This window comes from Brassica napus (assembly GCF_020379485.1).
Source record: "Brassica napus cultivar Da-Ae chromosome C3 unlocalized genomic scaffold, Da-Ae chrC03_Random_43, whole genome shotgun sequence".
NCBI lineage: Eukaryota > Viridiplantae > Streptophyta > Magnoliopsida > Brassicales > Brassicaceae > Brassica > Brassica napus.
In genome coordinates this window covers 6,632-24,871 of record NW_026014214.1, presented here as the reverse complement: position 1 = coordinate 24,871, position 18,240 = coordinate 6,632, and the positions used below count along the sequence as shown (strand labels likewise).

The following is an 18,240-nucleotide window of genomic DNA, read 5'->3' as shown; positions in this document are numbered from 1 at the left end:
AGACATAAACAAACCCTCCTTGGATCTGCATATCTCAATCCCCAAGAAATACTTCATCTCTCCCAAGTCTTTGATGTCAAACACAGACTTGAGGAACTCTTTAGTGGCTTTAATCCCAGCCTTATCACTCCCTGTGATAATCAAATCATCCACATATACCAGTATCACAATGATCCCTGATGGTAGTAACCAACGTGAATAGTGTATGATCCAGTTCAGACTTCCTGAATCCTCTGCCATTCAGGGTTGTACTCAGCTTCTGTACCAAGCTCTAGGAGGGACTGCTTCAGCCCATAGATTGCCTCTTCAATCTCAAAACATTTCCTGGTTTTACTAGATGCTCAAGACAGGAGGAGGAAGCTGCTATACCTCATCTTTTAGCTCACCTTGTAAGAAAGCATTCTTCACATCCATCTGCCACAAATCCACTCCAAGTTTGTTGCAATGGACAACACAATCCGAACTGTATTGTAGCTTAGCTACTGGTGCAAAGGTATCAATGTAATCCTCTCCATAGGTCTGTGTAAACCCTCTTGCAACCAAATCTGGTCTTCTTCTATCAATCCTGTCCCATTGCTAGATACTTGATGTGAAGATCCATCTACTAGATACAGCCCTCTTTCCCTTAGGCAGCTCACTCTCATACCATGTATCATTTTTGATCACTACAGGAAATAGGGTTTTAATAAGCAATGTAATAGCGGGAAAAGAAGTTTGTGTATGTTATGTTTGTGGCTAGAAATATAATAGCGTTTCTTTAAGTAAAAAGCTATTATATCTGGAGCGGCAAAATGAAATTTGCAAGCGCGCCTGTTTTTGGGATTTTGATCTTTAGATTATAGCACTGAGAAAGAATAATCGTTATGGTATCCTCGACCGCTTATTTTTTATTAAAACCCGCGAATGATAAATTGTGGGAAATATTCTTTGACCAAAGCAAAGAATATTTGTACTTTTTCATTAAAACAAAAGAATATCGTCTCTGCATTTTCTCTCCCAAAGTGTTCTTCGTGAGACCCCTTCGGAATCATCGATCTCTGTCTTCTTTGTCTTCATCGATCTCTGTCTTCTTTGTCTTCTTCGATCTCAGGTTTGTCTTCTTTGATCTCTGTCTTCTTAAACTTGCATGCATGATGATATATAATCGATTGCTTATTATCTCAATAGATATGTATCGATCGTCTTCCATTTTTACAATCTACAATCATGAAAATTAATCGATTGCTTATTATCTCAATAGATCTCAAAATGATTTTTTTAGGAACAAATTAACATGGGGCCGAAGACACGAGGAGGAATGGTAGAAGAAGCAGACGTTCCCAAGGTCTGGAAGCAGAAACAGAGTTCATTGAGATAACCAGAAAGAGTACGAAAATGCGTAAGTTAAATAAGGAAAAGAAGTTGCTATTGAAGAAGAAAACATTGAGATAGGCAAGAAAGTGCTGACGAAGTCCCGACAAAGGTTTCTGAAGATGTTAATGAGGCGGATGGTGATGGTGATGGTGATGATCCACATGTGGAAATTGAAGTTGAGAATGTCATTGCTGAAGAACAGTCTCAGTCTGAGAATGGAGTTACTGAAGAACCTTCTCAGCCGAGAGAAGCTGACATGGAAGCTGAAAATGGAGTTACTCAAGAACCTTCTCAGCCGAGAGAAGCTGACATGGAACCTGAGAATGGATTTACTCAAGAACCTTCTCAGTCGAGAGAAGCTGACATGGAACCTGAGAATGGAGTTACTCAAGAACCTTCTCAGCCGAGAGAAGCTGACATTGAAACTGAGAATGGCATTTCAGGAGCAGAAGCATCGCCATCTGATGGAAAACAAAAGAAGAAAAGAGGACCCACAAAGATGCGTAAAGTGGCCAAGGATCATCAAGAGAAGGTTTCTGTGTCATTCACTGAGCTTGGCGAACATGTAGGTCCTGGATCAGTGACACTTTCATCGTTCCTTGGACCCCTTGTACGCGAACATGTGACTGTACTCTTGATGATTGGAGGAATCTTGATAAGCAGACAAAGGACACATTATGGGAGGAAATTCAGGTATATATATGCCCTTAAGTCTATTGTATAATGTCTTGTAAGGATTATAATGTGTGGCATTGCATACATTACTGCAGGCGAGGTTTGATTGAAAGAAGAGTGGCAAAAAGATTCAGTCTTCAAACAGATGGGCTGTTTGTGGAGATCTGGAAAGTCAAGGCTTGTATCACAACTGCGAAATGCAAAAAGCTCCACAGAGAGAGCAGCACTGAAACCAAGCAACATTCGATCTGTTCAGGTTTGGAGCGCTTGGGTTAAGAGTAGGACTTCGTCTGTTTCAGGTGAAATATACAGAGCATTTGGTTTTTAAGTGTTTACTTCGGAGATTGATTGATCAAATTTGATTTAATAAATTGTAGGCAAAGAGTGAAAAGTACAGAGCACTAAGGAGAGCTCAGATTCCTCACACCCTAGTCGTAGAGGAATGAATCGTCTAGCTTGTGAAATGGTAAGTAACAGTATGTAATTATTATATCTGAAGATAGAACAAACTGATAAGTAAAAACAATATATCACTCTTGTAGAAAAAAAAGAGTGAAGACCCTAAGAAGATTAGCCGGAGCAAGGTCTGGATAGCAGGACACACTCACTCTGATGGTAGACCTGTATACCTTAGACCTGAGTTTGCTGAAACCATTGTAAGGTTTCATGTCTGATTAATTAAGTTACTCTTTTTGGTATTGAAAAGGACCATAACTTATATTGTTTTGTCTCAGGAAAAAATAATTTCACTTGATAGTCAAATGGACTCCACATCCAGTGTTAATATAAAAGAAGATGCTGTTAGTCAAGTGTTGGGAGTAGACAAACCTGGACGAGTCAGAGGGTTGGGAAGAGGGATTACTGCTACGAAACTAGCATTCTTGTCAGCTAGAGACTCCAAACTTGCCGACTTGGAAAGCGAGATTAAAGACTTGAAGATTCTGGTCCGTGACTTAGCTGGAAATAAGGTGAATTTTCTTTAGTTTTAACTGGTTATATAATGTAGAATTTCCTTGATTGATATAAAATCAATGATTCATTTTATTTTTACAGAAAAACAATGATGATTGTGTTTCTCCATCTGAGGCTAGTTATGTATACAAAGAAGGAACTAGAGTTCACTACTTGATTGGTGTGAGTCAAAAGATGTTGTTGTCGCTGAAGGAGAATTCTGCTCTGCTGAAGGTACATACAAGATTGGTCGTATTCCGATTGGTCCTAACGCCGCGGCGTTTGTTTTGTAAAGTCGGTATCAAACCCGAAGGCATCTGTTTGGAGGCCAACTACGGATGTGCGTAATCTTCAGGAAGCAGCGGGATGCAAAATCCATGGCCAATTGATAAACTGATACTAGATAGTGCATCGAACAACCATCCTTTCCTCGGATGTGTTAAGATCAAAGGTCATTCCATTAGCACGTATACTTACGTTTGTATTATAAAATTCAACATGATACTAACCATATGCATTGTCAATATAGAATACTACCGTAGATGATCTTGAAAGTGCAAGATCTACGATTGGGTTAAGGGCGTCGAGGTAATCGCTGAAGGTTTTATGGGTTCGACTGACCCATATGAGATGGTGAACAATGTTCCTTTGGGTCCGAATGCTGTAGTTATGAGAGTTGCTAAGGTGATTAATGGGAAAGCTTTTCTATGGAGGCCAACAAGTGACATGACAACAATGAGTGATGCTGTTAATGAAAAGATCGCATGGCCGCTCCATAATGTATCAGTAATTAAAGTTCCTGAAGATGAAGGGGAAGCTAGTGTCAGAAGGCCTTCATTGGTAAATTTACAAACTTCTCTCTTTTACAAACTTATTTAGATGTAGTTGGTGTGATGTATTTGTTGTGTTGTAGAGTCCAAGTGGCAGCACTAGTTCCACCGTTCAGGTGGTAAAAAGAAGTGCATCTGTTGGACCACAACAACTCAGGACGGAAAGTCGCAGAAGGCAGAGTAAGTAGTACTGATCCATTGTGTTTAGTCCATCACGTCCCGTTAGGTCCCAATGCAAGTCGGGTCTGGGTTGAAGTGGCCTTGATTGAAGATGCATCTCTATGGAGACCAAACTCTTTTCTGGAAGACATATCAGATGCTGTGGGCAGCACAGTGGCTTGGCCAAATGATAAGATTCTGTATGTTTAAAATGTACTCGATCGAGTATTCTCAAAGACATATTTATGGATCGGAGTATGCTTGTTTTGTTTTAAGACTATTGCTTGTTTGGTTGTAAGACATATTTTGTTTGGTTGTTAAGACATATTTCTAATAAGATTATGTAGGCTTGGCATATATATAAATTATAAAAATAAGTGGTCCTTTAAATTTTTAAAAAATAAGTGTTTCAAAATAATTATACAATTTAAGTGTTCCATTAAAATTTTTACAAATAAATTTTCATAAAATTTATACATTTAGATTTTAGGGTTTATTTAGGGATTCAACCCTATTGTAACAAATTATTACCCTATCATCATATAGGGATTCAAATTTAGGGATTCAACCCTATTGTAACAAATTTTTAACAATTTAGATGAAACAAATTTAGATTTTAGGGTTTATTTAGGGATTCAACCCTATATAAACACATAAGGATTCAACCCTATCATCATCTATTCTCCATATAGAGAAATCATTTTTATACTTATTTCAAACATATAATATTTTTGTTAAAAAAAATTAATAATAAAATTTATTAAAATTTAATTTTGTTTATAACATAATTTCCATCATTTTCATGCATTTTTCGTAATTTAAAAAAATTAAATTAATATAGAATTGTACATAAACCAATAAGAAGGAATGGTGGGGATAGATGACGTGCCTTCATAGAAGCCGTAGGATCTGATTTTTTAATCTTTCAATCTCCGTCTTTCCATCGAGATCTGTTCATTCTCCTTCTGCGATTACTCAAATCTAGGTTTAGTTCCTTTTGCTGACGCCTCCTTTTCGAAAATCGAAGGTTTCAGTCGATTTCCCTCGAAGTTATATTGTTCTGATATGGAAAAAGCATGGGTTTGGCTTCCAAGGTAGTAATTTTCGACATTTTAATTCATGACGAATTCTTCTTCTGTTCAAAATTTTTGTTCTGATTCTGTTCCTTTATATATATATAGGGCTAGCCTCGAATATTTCGAAGGAGCAACAGGCTTTGTTACTGCATCAGCGAGGAGGTTAGGAGATCCGACAGAAATATTATGTCCCTGTACTCACTGCAGAAACCTTTCCCATCAAGTTTTAGACAAAGTAACGGAGCATCTTGTGATTAGGGGTATGGATAAGAAGTATATGAGGAGTTCTTGTTGGAGTCTCATGGTGAGAGAAGGTCTGATATGAATGATAGTGTCCCTCAATCAGAAACAGAGGCTTATGGTTTGCTAAGGACGGCTTATTTTGATAGTGGTGAACCTGATGAACCGCCTTCTGATGACACTGGAGGAGAGCCTGTACATGGTGAACCTGATGAAGACTCGGAGTTTAGGAAGAAGTTGAGAGATGCTGAAACTCCATTGTACTTGACATGTAGCAAGCACACCAAAGTTTCTGCGATCATGGCCCTTTACCGCATCAAAGTAAAGAGTGGAATGTCAGAGGCTTACTTTGATCAGCTACTGTCGGCATTACATGACATGCTACCAGAAGGTAATGTACTACCAAAGTCGACTGATTCGATTAAGAAGTTCTTGAAGATTTTGGGTTGGCTACGAAATGATTCATGCGTGCAAGAACGATTGTATTCTCTATAGGAAGCAATATGAGGAGTTGGAAACCTGCCCAAGATGTAGTGCTTCTAGATGGGAAATTGATAAGCACAGTAATGAAGAAAAGAAAGGAATTCCTGCAAAGGTCCTACGGTATTTTCCGATCAAAGACAGATTCAAGAGGATGTTTAGATCAGCAAGGATGGCTGAGGATTTGCGATGGCATGCCAACAATGCCACTGAAGATGGTATAATGCGACATCCTGTTGACTCGTTATCTCTGGGCTCAAGTGAATAATAAGTGGCCAGAGTTTGCTAGTGAAGCAAGAAACCTTCGACTCGGCCTGTCAACAGATGGTATGAACCCTTTCTCTATCCAGAACACAAAGTATAGTACTTGGCCAGTGTTGTTAGTCAATTACAACTTGCCACCAACTGTGTATGAAGGCTGAGAACGTCATGTTGACTATGTTGATCCCTGGACCGACGGCTCGAGCAACAACATTGATGTTTATCTAGAGCCACTGGTTGAAGACTTACAAGAATTGTGGAGTGAGGGGATTCAGGTATACGACTCATTCCTGAAAGAGAAGTTCACACTAAAAGCTATGTTGTTGTGGACTATAAGCGACTACCCGGCTCTAGGTAGTTTGGCAGGTTGTAAAGTTAAAGGGAAACAAGCATGCAATGTTTGTGGAAAGGATACACCAAATAGGTGGCTCAAGTTTAGTCGCAAGTATGTGTATTTGGGAATAGGAAGCGACTAAGCCCTGGACATCACTACAGACGCAGGAAAGGATGGTTTGATAATACAGTGGGAAGGGGACTGCAAACAGGATTCAAACCGGTGCAGAAATATTTGCAACACTAAAGAACTTCAGGAATGACTTTGGAAGATCTTTAGCAAAGAAAAAAAAAAGGAAGAGAAATTGTTGTCAGAAGATGAGTGGCTGAAGACGAAGAAAATGATGAAAGAGTGATCAATGGAGGTGGAAGAAACGATCAATATTCTTCGATTTACCGTACTGGAAGGTATTATAGCTATTGTTAGACTGAGATACGATTGTCACATTTTGTTTATCCATTAACTGATCATTCTGTTTTCATGTGTTAGGATTTGCCGGTGCGTCACAACATCGACGTCATGCACGTGGAAAAGAACTTGTCTATGATGCATTATTATCAACGCTGATGCAGAGTGCTAAGTCAAAAGATGGCCTCAAAGCGAGACAGGACTTAGAAGATATTGGAATCCGGAAAAACTGCACACACAGGTACGGGGAAAGAGATTCTACTTGCCTCCAGCAACTTATTGGCTCAGTAAGGAAGAGAAAAAGATATTTTGTCAAAGGTTGTCTGTCGTTTAGAGGCCCTGACGGCTACTGCGGTAATATTGCAAATGTTGTTTCAATTAACCCTCCTATGATTGGAAGTCTTAATCCCATGATCATCATGTACTAATCCAAAATCTGTTACCTGCTGCGTTACGAGGGTTGCTTCCAAGAGGACCAAGAGTGGCAGGCAGTAACCGAGTATGTAAACTTCAAACAGATTGTGTCAGCGTGCTATTGACGCGGAGAAGCTGATAACTTTGGAAAATGAGTTGTGGAGACAATGTGCCAACTCGAGCGGTTCTTTCCTCCATCGCTCTTCGATATCATGTTCCACCTTCCTTTACACCTAGCAAGAGAGGCACGTTTGGGAGGTCCTGTGCACTTTCGTTGGATGTATCCGTTTGAGAGGTTTGTTTTCATTTTGTTCGCGTAATGTAAATTGTTTATATCCTGAACTGTTTTTCGATCAACTGAGGTTTGTAACTATTGCTATATTTTTGAGCTGTAGATACATGAAAACACTCAAGGCATATGTAAAGAATTTTGCTAGGCAGAAGCATGTATGGCTGAGGGGTACTTAGCTGGAGAATGCATAGCCTTTGTTTAGAGTTCCTAAATTCTGTACCCGTTGAAGAAGTACTTAACCGTAATGAAGATATTCAGTCTGATGGAATGGTTCTTGAAGGTCGACCACTGCAAAAGGGAACAGAGCTTATTCTTTCAGAGAAAGATAGAGACATAGCACATCGATATGTTTTGATGAATATGGCTATTATGGATCCCTATGTTGAGTAAGTTCTACTGTCCCTCTCAAATTCAGATTTTTTATCAGTCTGATAACTCTCTACTTTGTTATGAGAACCAGGAAGCACTTACAAGAACTGCAAGATAATGATGTTCGATTAGCAACAAATGAAACTTTGTTATGGAAGCATCACACCCAACAATTTGCTGAATGGTGAAGAATAAGTTTGTACAACTTCACTATCTGTTCACTTTTCTATTCACATAGCTCACACAGTTTTACATCCTTGTTAGATACCTTCTAACTCAAAGGAGCATTCTACGAAGCTGAGGTGGTTGGCCTTTGGACCAAGGTTTACTGCTCATACCAATAAAGGTTTTGTCATTAACGGGAACCGATTTCACATACAATCCGTTTAAGCGAAAGACTCAGAAAGTGGAGTCACTTACGAAGCTTTCAGCATGTGTAGATCTTCTGCAAGAGATACAAGACATACAGCCGATATGGTCACATATTATGGAGTGATAACAGAGATCATTCTCTCGATTACCACATGTTCAGCGTTCCTTTATTCAAGTGTAATTGGGCGAACAGAGGCTACGGTGTTAAGGAAGAAGATGGTTTCACCCTTGTCAATCTTCATGTCAACCAAACGCCATATTTACAAGATCCATACATTCTACCATCACAAGCAAAACAGGTATTTTACTCTAGAGAAGATGAAGAATCGCCTTGGTATGTTGTTATGAGAGCACCACCGAGAGGGATATCATGAACTCGAGACAGAGGAAGACGTGTCGGAGCACCATTACTCGCACAGGAATTTGATGATACAGAGCAATTGTCTGATGATGAAAGTTTTTGTGTTAGAGATGATTGTGATGGATTATAGTTGCTGATTGATTTTTTTGCATGGAAAATTTGTGAGAATTGAATATATTTTTTATTTTCGAATATTTTATTTTCTTCGAATTTTAATTAGAATTAATTTTTATTTTACATTTTTTGATTCTCTATTATTTTAAAAATCAAAATATTAAATAAAATTTGTTATAAACAAAATGAAAACAATTGCATATAAAAAAATGCAATGAAATGTTCAAATATTGCTATTGATAGAAGACGACAATAGTAATTACAAATCGCTATATTTAATTTTAAAAAATGCTATAGTTAAAAAGTTATAATATCATTTTGGCGACGCTATAATACACAATTTACAATTGCATAACAAGAACCGCTATTAATAATAAAATATCAATAGCACAACAAAAATCCGCTATGAAATGTACGAGACCTATTATCGCGGGCGATATTGGAGCGCTTTCTACAACGCTATGGTAGCGTCTTATAGCGCTTTAGCGGTGCCATCAAAACCCTTATTTCCTGTAGTGGATCATAGCACCTGCTTCAGCTCCCACTGATTCTTTCCATTCCTTGTCTAACATAGCTTCTTCATAAGTCCTTGGTACCTAACTCTATCCAGGGACTATCATAAAGGCATGATGCTTCCTTGGAAAACTCAGCCAAGGAACACACAGCTTGAGAAGGATGCTCCACAGCCTGGGCATTGTAGTACCCTCTCGTGTTTACCCAGTTGGAAGCACTCCTCTTTATCCGTGGCTCCTCCTCAATGTTGAACCTGTTCCTCAGTATGAACCTCTGCGTGACCCTCTGGTTCTGTCTCACTCACCTCCTCTTGATCATGAACCTTCCTTGCTCATCCACACTGACCTGAGGAAATTCTCTACTTCTTGTGTCACCACTTGATCATGATGACCTGAATCCCCTTGGTGCTGCTCTTGCACTCCTGATTCAGACTCATTTCCCCCCTCATGATCAAGGAGAGTTGTTCTTTCAGGTTCTCTAACCTTATCATGGGACATGTTTACCCCAAGCCTTTCCAATATGTTCCTCAGATTCTCTGCCATGTTTCTTGGTCTTGAGACAGATCTTCCAAGTCTTTCCAATTCTTTTCTTCATAATACCCCTTGGTCTCTATGAACTTAACATCTCTAGACACCAACACTCTCCTGGTTGCTGGATCATAGCACTTGTACCCTTTCTGAGTGATTGAGTACCCAATGAACATAGCTTAGTACTCTTTGCTTCTAGCTTGTTCCTTCTTTCTCGGGAATCATCACATAACATAAGCACCCAAGACTCTCAAATGATCTATGTGTGGCTTGGCCTTGTTTAATACTTCAAAGGGAGACAGTTTCCAAGACACGTGTTGGCACTCTATTGATGAGATAGCAAGCAGTCTGAACAGCATCACTCCAAAACTTCTTAGGGACATTCATGTGGAACATTATTGATCTCGCAACCTCCATCAAATGTCTGTTCTTCCTCTCAGCCACCCCATTTTGTGTGGTGTGTAAGGACAGCTAGTTTGTTGCACAATCCCATGCTTTGCAAGATGACTCTTGAAAGATTGCTAGTGTATTCTCCTCCATTATCAGACCTCAAAATCTTCACAGTGGCATTGTACTGGTTAGTAACATATGCTTGGAAGTTCATGAAGGCTTCCAGGACTCTGTCTTTGGAGGGAATCATGGTGATCCATGTGTACTTGGACTTCTCATCAATGAAGGTCACAAGTACTTATGGCTGTCTCTAGACATACAGGGAGCTGTCCACACGTCTGAATGCACCAGATCAAAGCAATTCTCATATCTGGTCTCTGGTGTTGGTTGGGAGACCGTCCTACAGTGCTTTCCAAGTATACAGGCTCACACTCCAAGTGATTGAACGCCATACTTGGTAGAATCAGTTTCAATTTCCTTGGCATGAGGATGTCCCAGCCTGCATGCCAGTGAGATTATCACATCTATCCTTGTGCTGCTTAAACACACAGACTCCACAAGACTAGGCGCCTCAGTTGTTTGGAGATGATAGAGCTGATGCTTGCTGTCTCCTCTGCCAATAACTCTTCCAGTCTTTAAATCCTGGAACTCAACTTCATTTGGTCTGAAAACCACTTGACAATCCAGATCAACTGTAGCCTTCTTAATGAGATTAGATTGGATGTAAACTGAGGTAGGTAGAAGGCAGTGGAGTTCTTCTCAAAACAGCTTGAGGTTTCCCACTCCTTCTATTGGGATCCTGGTACCATTGGCTATCATGACACTCCCTGTTGCTGCTTTAAACCTCACTGATTAGTCTCTTGTCACTGATCATGTGGTGTGGTTGCTCCAGAATCAATGATGATGGGTTTAGATGTGGATGCTTTGGCAGGGCACCCAGACTCCGGGTCGTAGCCAAAGCATACACATGCTTAACCAACTCATCCCATTCCTTCTTTGTCACAAACTCATCTGCCCTCTGGATCCATTCCTCTCATGTCGCACTGTCTCCTACTGTCTCTCCCATGTAAGCTGAGTATGAACACTCTCCTATAACCATCTGCTGAAGTACATCCTTGATTCTCTTCAAGATTACATCATCCTGTCACTTAAGTGCTCAGACTCGCTATCCTTTCTCCATGCTCTTCTCTTCATTAACCACTCCTTAGAAAGTTTTTCTCAACCTTCCCCTCTTACAGCTTGTACCTCCCCTTCCATCTTTCTGGCTTCCTGTTTATTTCCCACATCATATGTATATTTAACAAGCTCACATACCTCTTCCATAAGGAAGCTGAAGAATCACATCTTGCTTCCTCCTTCTTCACAACATCTCGGATTTGATGTGTGTGTCTTCACCACATCTAGCTCTGACCATACTTCTCTCAGCCTTCCCACAAGCTGATAACACTCATCCTTTCCTTGTCTCAGCCACGGATCACCCCTCTGTCCTCAATGACTCTCACAAGCTTGGACTTGCCTAAAGTTGCTTCAATCTCACTCCTTGTAGTGTTTCCTTGAACAACTTCATTTCCCCGCTTCAGACCTCTGTCTGACCTTCTTCAGTAGCCATTTCCATGAAAGGTTTCCCCTTTCCATGACTACTCCATAACCCACAGCTTTCCAAGCTCTCTTTGCCCATCTTGACCAATCGCCATCTCTCTCTTCTTCAAGCTCCATGGTTGTACTAGATGTTCTTCATTTCCATGTTGAGATAGTTTGAATCCATCAGAATATCTCACACCACTCAGATAATAAAGACCAGAACTCAAGAACACCAAGAACACTCAAGAACACTCAAGAACACTCAGATTTTATGAAAAACGAAATCACACTCTCCCCTGTTTGAATAACCTGGCTCTGATACCATAAACACTTTGTGTTTTAAGAGTATGATTCAAACAATCAGAGATAATCAGATCAAGATATTAAAGAGATTAAGAGATTTTAAAGAAGAGAGAGAGAGACTCAAAACTCCATTAATTAATATCTGATGAGGTTTACAAGTATTAATAGAGAGAGCAACAAGGGTTTCGAAATGTATAAGCATGTGGAGTCAATGGACAGGCTGGAACTCCTTTTGAATCACTTGGCTGTGCTTTCTCACATGCTTGCACTAGTAAAAAGCATCCTCTCCTTCCAGCATCATACAGGCTGTCAAAGTAAGCCCTTATCCCTTCCTTATCCTCTTCCACGTCCTTCTTAAGATAAGAGAGGATTAACATCAGTTAGACTCCAATTTAACCCATCCTGGTAACTTCTCTTCCTTTCACTTAGTTACCACAGTAACTTTAAAGTTACTGTGATAAATCCCAAACTTACTGACCACCCCAATACTCTTCCTCTATCAATGTATCCACTCCTCATCACCTCATCTCAACAGTTTCTCAACGTTTCAAACTAGAACTCAGATCCTTTGCAACCTGGCTCTGATACCATGAAATGTTTAGAGAATCGAGGTATATGAGAGAGTAGTATGATTTAGGTTGAGTAGAGAAAGGATTAGTGACTATGGAGAATCATTATGGAAATGTGTAGAGAGGATTGATAGGATAGAACTGTCTAATCTTATTATGAGATGAGGTTACATCATTTTAGAAGAGGCATTAGGGTTTACAAGTTAAGGGAAACATCACTAGTCATAAGCATGTGTAGTCAAGACCAAAGGGAGCGTTTCTTTTGAATGAATGGACGGTAAGGCTCACACGCTTTGCCTTTGCCTTTACAGCCTGTCCACGGCCTGGATGGATAAGGCTCGTCCCTCCCTTATCCCTAAACGGTCTGATCAGTCTTGAGACCCTCCGTGTGCTGTAGAGGCTTTACTCACCATCTCCTCTCTCCCTTTTATGTTTCCTTAGATGTACGGCCAAGCCCCTGTCCGTACATAGGCCGTACTGTCCGTACCTAGGCCGTACTGTCCGTACTCTTTCCCATCACTTGCTTAGCTCTACCTTTCCTTCTCATAATGGCTTCCTCTTCTCAACACCTATGAGATTTATTCAACTTCCTGGTGATTCTCCACCACTTTATGTATCCAAATCAAGCTTTTCACAAAGTGATTCATGGTTTGGTTTGATTGGAACGACGAAGAAGCTGTGCTATTCCCAAACTGGGAAACTGGAATCACCTGATTTGAAAGTGGGATAACTTCTTCATGCCAACTCCTATGAGATTTATTCAACTTCCTGGTGATTCTCCACCACTTTATGTATCCAAATCAAGCTTTTCACAAGTGATTTATCCTGGTTTGATTGGAACGACGAAGAAGCTGTGCTTATCCCAAACTGGGAAACTGGACTCACCTGATTTGAAAGTGGGATAACTTCTTCATCCCAACTCCTATGAGATATATTCAACTTCCTGGTGATTATCCACCACTTTATGTATCCAAATCAAGCTTTTTACAAAGTGATTCATCCTGGTTTGATTGGAACGACGAAGAAGCTGTGCTATTCCCAAAGGGAAAACTGGACTCACCTGATTTGAAAGTGGGATAACTTCTTCATGCCAACTCCTATGAGATTTATTCAACTTCCTGGTGATTTTCCACCACTTTATGTATCCAAATCAAGCTTCTCGCAAAGTGATTCATCCTGGTTTGATTGGAACGACGAACAAGCTGTCCTATTCCCAAATTGGGAAATTGGAATCACCTGATTTGAAAGTGGGATAACTTCTTCATCCCAACTCCTATGAGATTTATTCAACTTCCTGGTGATTCTATACCACTTTATGTATCCAAATCAAGCTTCTTACAAAGTGATTCATTCGTTTTGATGGAACGAGAAGAAGCTGTGCTATTCCCAAACTGGGAAACTGGACTCACCTGATTTGAAAGTGGGATAACTTCTTCATGCCAACTCCTATGAGATTTATTCAACTTCCTGGTGATTCTCCACCACTTTATGTATCCAAATCAAGCTTCTTACAAAGTGATTCATCCTGGTTTGATTGGAACGACGAAGAAGCTGTGCTATTCCCAAACTGGGAAACTGGACTCACCTGATTTGAAAGTGGGATAACTTCTTCATGCCAACTCCTATGAGATTTATTCAACTTCCTGGTGATTCTCCACCACTTTATGTATCCAAATCAAGCTTCTTACAAAGTGATTCATCCTGGTTTGATTGGAACGAAGAAGAAGCTGTGCTATTCCCAAACGGGAAAACTGGACTCACCTGATTTGAAAGTGGGATAATTTCTTCATCCCAACTCCTATGAGATATATTCAACTTCCTGGTGATTCTCCACCACTTTATGTATCCAAATAAAGCTTCTTACAAAGTGATTCATCCTGGTTTGATTGAACGACGAAGAAGCTGTGCTATTCCAAACTGGGAAACTGGACTCACCTGATTTGAAAGTCGGATAACTTCTTCATGCCAACTCCTATGAGATTTTTTCAACTTCCTGGTGATTCTCCACCAGTTTATGTATCCAAATCAAGCTTCTTACAAAGAGATTCATCCTGGTTTGATTGGAACGACGAAGAAGCTGTGCTATTCCCAAACGGGGAAACTAGACTCACCTGATTTGAAAGTGGGATAATTTCTTCATCCCAACTCCTACGAGATATATTCAACTTCCTGGTGATTCTACACCACTTTATGTATCCAAATCAAGCTTCTAACAAAGTGATTCATCCTGGTTTGATTGGAACGACGAAAAACATGTGCTATTCCCAAACTGGGAAACTGGAATCACCTGATTTGAAAGTGGGATAACTTCTTCATGCTAACTCCTATGAGATTTATTTAACTTCCTGGTGATTCTCCACCACTTTATGTATCCAAATAAGGCTTTTCACAAAGTGATTCATCCTGGTTTGATTGGAACGACGAAGAAGCTGTGCTATTCCCAAACTGGGAAACTGGGAATCACCTGATTTGAAAGTGGGATAAATTTTCATGCCAACTCCTATGAGACTTATTCAACTTCCTGGTGATTCTCCACCACTTTATGTATCCAAATCAAGCTTCTCGCAAAGTGATTCATCCTGGTTTGATTGGAACGACGAACAAGCTGTCCTATTCCCAAATTGGGAAATTGGAATCACCTGATTTGAAAGTGGGATAACTTCTTCATCCCAACTCCTATGAGATTTATTCAACTTCCTGGTGATTCTATACCACTTTATGTATCCAAATCAAGCTTCTTACAAAGTGATTCATTCGTGTTTGATTGGAACGACGAAGAAGCTGTGCTATTCCCAAACTGGGAAACTGGACTCACCTGATTTGAAAGTGGGATAACTTCTTCATGCCAACTCCTATGAGATTTATTCAACTTCCGGGGTGATCTCCCCCACTTTATGTATCAAATCAAGCTTCTTACAAAGTGATTCATCCTGGTTGATTGGAACGACGAAGAAGCTGTGCTATTCCCAAACTGGGAAACTGGACTCACCTGATTTGAAAGTGGGAAACTTCTTATGCAACTCCTATGAGATTATTCCACTTCCTGGTGATTCTCCACCACTTTATGTATCCAAATCAGCTTCTACAAAGTGATTCATCCTGGTTTGATTGGAACGAAGAAGAAGCTGTGCTATTCCCAAACGGGAAAATGGACTCACCTGATTTGAAAGTGGGATAATTTCTTCATCCCAACTCCTATGATATATTCAACTTCCTGGTGATTCTCCACCACTTTATGTATCCAATATAAAGCTTCTTACAAAGTGATTCATCCTGGTTTGATTGGAACGACGAGAAGCTGTGCTATTCCCAACTGGGAAACTGGACTCACCTGATTTGAAAGTCGGATAAATTCTTCATGCCAACTCTCATGAGATTTTTTCAACTTCCTGGTGATTCTCCACCAGTTTATGTATCCAAATCAAGCTTCTTACAAAGAGATTCATCCTGGTTTGATTGGAACGACGAAGAAGCTGTGCTATTCCCAAACGGGGAAACTAGACTCACCTGATTTGAAAGTGGGATAATTTCTTCATCCCAACTCCTACGAGATATATTCAACTTCCTGGTGATTCTACACCACTTTATGTATCCAAATCAAGCTTCTAATAAAGTGATTCATCCTGGTTTGATTGGAACGACGAAAAACATGTGCTATTCCCAAACTGGGAAACTGGAATCACCTGATTTGAAAGTGGGATAACTTCTTCATGCTAACTCCTATGAGATTTATTTAACTTCCTGGTGATTCTCCACCACTTTATGTATCCAAATAAGGCTTTTCACAAAGTGATTCATCCTGGTTTGATTGGAACGACGAAGAAGCTGTGCTATTCCCAAACTGGGAAACTGGAATCACCTGATTTGAAAGTGGGATAACTTCTTCATGCCAACTCCTATGAGACTTATTCAACTTCCTGGTGATTCTCCACCACTTTATGTATCCAAATCAAGCTTCTTACCAAGATATTCATCCTGGTTTGATTGGAACGATGAAGAAGCTGTGCTATTCCCAAACGGGGAAACTAGACTCACCTGATTTGAAAGTGGGATAATTTCTTCATCCCAACTCCTACTAGATATATTCAATTCCTGGTGATTCTACACCACTATGTATCCAAATCAAGCTTCTAACAAAGTGATTCATCCTGGTTTGATTGGAACGACGAAAAAGCTGTGCTATTCCCAAACTGGGAAACTGGAATCACCTGATTTGAAAGTGGGATAACCTTCATGCTAACTCCTATGAGATTTATTTCACTTCCTGGTGATTCTCCACCACTTTATGTATCCAAATCAAGCTTTTTCACAAAGTGATTCATCCTGGTTTGATTGGAACGACGAAGAGCATGTGCTATTCCCAAACTGGGAAACTGGAATCACCTGATTTGAAAGTGGGATAACTTCTTCATGCCAACTCCTATGAGATTTATTTAACTTCCTGGTGATTCTCCACCACTTTATGTATCCAAATCAAGCTTTTCACAAAGTGATTCATCCTGGTTTGATTGGAACGACGAAGAAGCTCTGCTATTCCCAAACTGGGTAACTGGAATCACCTGATTTGAAAGTGGGATAACTTCTTCATGCCAACTCCTATGAGACTTATTCAACTTTCTGGTGATTCTCCACCACTTTATGTATCCAAATCAAGCTTCTTACAAAGATATTCATCCTGGTTTGATTGGAACGACGAAGAAGCTGTGCTATTCCCAAACTGGGAAACTGGACTCACCTGATTTGAAAGTGAGATAATTTCTTCTTGCCAATCCCTATGAGATTTATTCAACTTCTTGGTGATTCTCCACCACTTTATGTATCCAAATCAAGCTTCTTACAAAGTGATTCATCCTGGTTTGATTGGACGACGAAGACAAGAAGTTGTGCTATTCCCAAACTGGGAAACTGGAATCACCTGATTTGAAGTGGGATAACTTCTTCATGCCAACTCTTATGAGATTTATTCAACTTCCTGGTGATTCTCCCCCACTTTATGTATCCAAATCAAGCTTTTCACAAAGTGATTCATCCTGTTTTGATTGGAACGACGAAGAAGCTGTGCTATTCCCAAACTGGGAAACTGGAATCACCTGATTTGAAAGTGGGATAACTTCTCATGCCAACTCCTATGAGATTTATTCAACTTCCTGGTGATTCTCCACCACTTATGTATCCAAATCAAGCTTCTTACAAAGTGATTCATCCTGGTTTGATTGGAACGAAGAAGAACTGTGCTATTCCCAAACGGGAAAACTGGACTCACCTGATTTGAAAGTGGGATAATTTCTTCATCCCAACTCCTATGAGATATATTCAACTTCTGGTGATTCTCCACCACTTTATGTATCCAAATAAAGCTTCTTACAAAGTGATTCATCCTGGTTTGATTGGAACGACGAAGAAGCTGTGCTATTCCCAAACTGGAAAACTGGAATCACCTGATTTGAAAGTCGGGATAACTTCTTCATGCCAACTCCTATGAGATTTTTTCAACTTCCTGGTGATTCTCCACCAGTTTATGTATCCAAATCAAGCTTCTTACAAAGAGATTCATCCTGGTTTGATTGGAACGACGAAAAAGTTGTGCTATTCCCAAACTGGGAAACTGGAATCACCTGATTTGAAAGTGGGATAACTTCTTCATGCTAACTCCTATGAGATTTATTTA

The 18,240-nt window shown here is 39.9% G+C and overlaps 2 protein-coding genes and 1 long non-coding RNA gene across 3 annotated transcripts; all 3 read left to right on the top strand.

Annotated features, from left to right (window-relative positions):
- Nucleotides 1-2,657: 2,657 nt before the first annotated feature.
- On the top strand, nucleotides 2,658-3,132 carry LOC125594707. Its single transcript, XR_007329954.1, has 3 exons — nucleotides 2,658-2,684; nucleotides 2,763-2,996; nucleotides 3,082-3,132. It is a non-coding gene; the product is annotated as an uncharacterized LOC125594707 (long non-coding RNA).
- Nucleotides 3,133-3,533: 401 nt separating this feature from the next.
- Nucleotides 3,534-3,997, top strand: LOC125594708. Its single transcript, XM_048770793.1, has 2 exons — nucleotides 3,534-3,819; nucleotides 3,893-3,997. The coding sequence occupies exons 1-2, from the start codon at nucleotides 3,586-3,588 to the stop codon at nucleotides 3,995-3,997; spliced, it is 339 nt and encodes a 112-aa protein (XP_048626750.1). The 5' UTR covers nucleotides 3,534-3,585.
- A 918-nt stretch (nucleotides 3,998-4,915) lies between these two features.
- LOC125594709 lies at nucleotides 4,916-6,014 on the top strand. The gene is made up of 3 exons (XM_048770794.1): nucleotides 4,916-5,062; nucleotides 5,150-5,675; nucleotides 5,780-6,014. The coding sequence occupies exons 2-3, from the start codon at nucleotides 5,366-5,368 to the stop codon at nucleotides 5,986-5,988; spliced, it is 519 nt and encodes a 172-aa protein (XP_048626751.1). The 5' UTR covers nucleotides 4,916-5,062; nucleotides 5,150-5,365; the 3' UTR covers nucleotides 5,989-6,014.
- The last annotated feature ends 12,226 nt before the right edge of the window (nucleotides 6,015-18,240 follow it).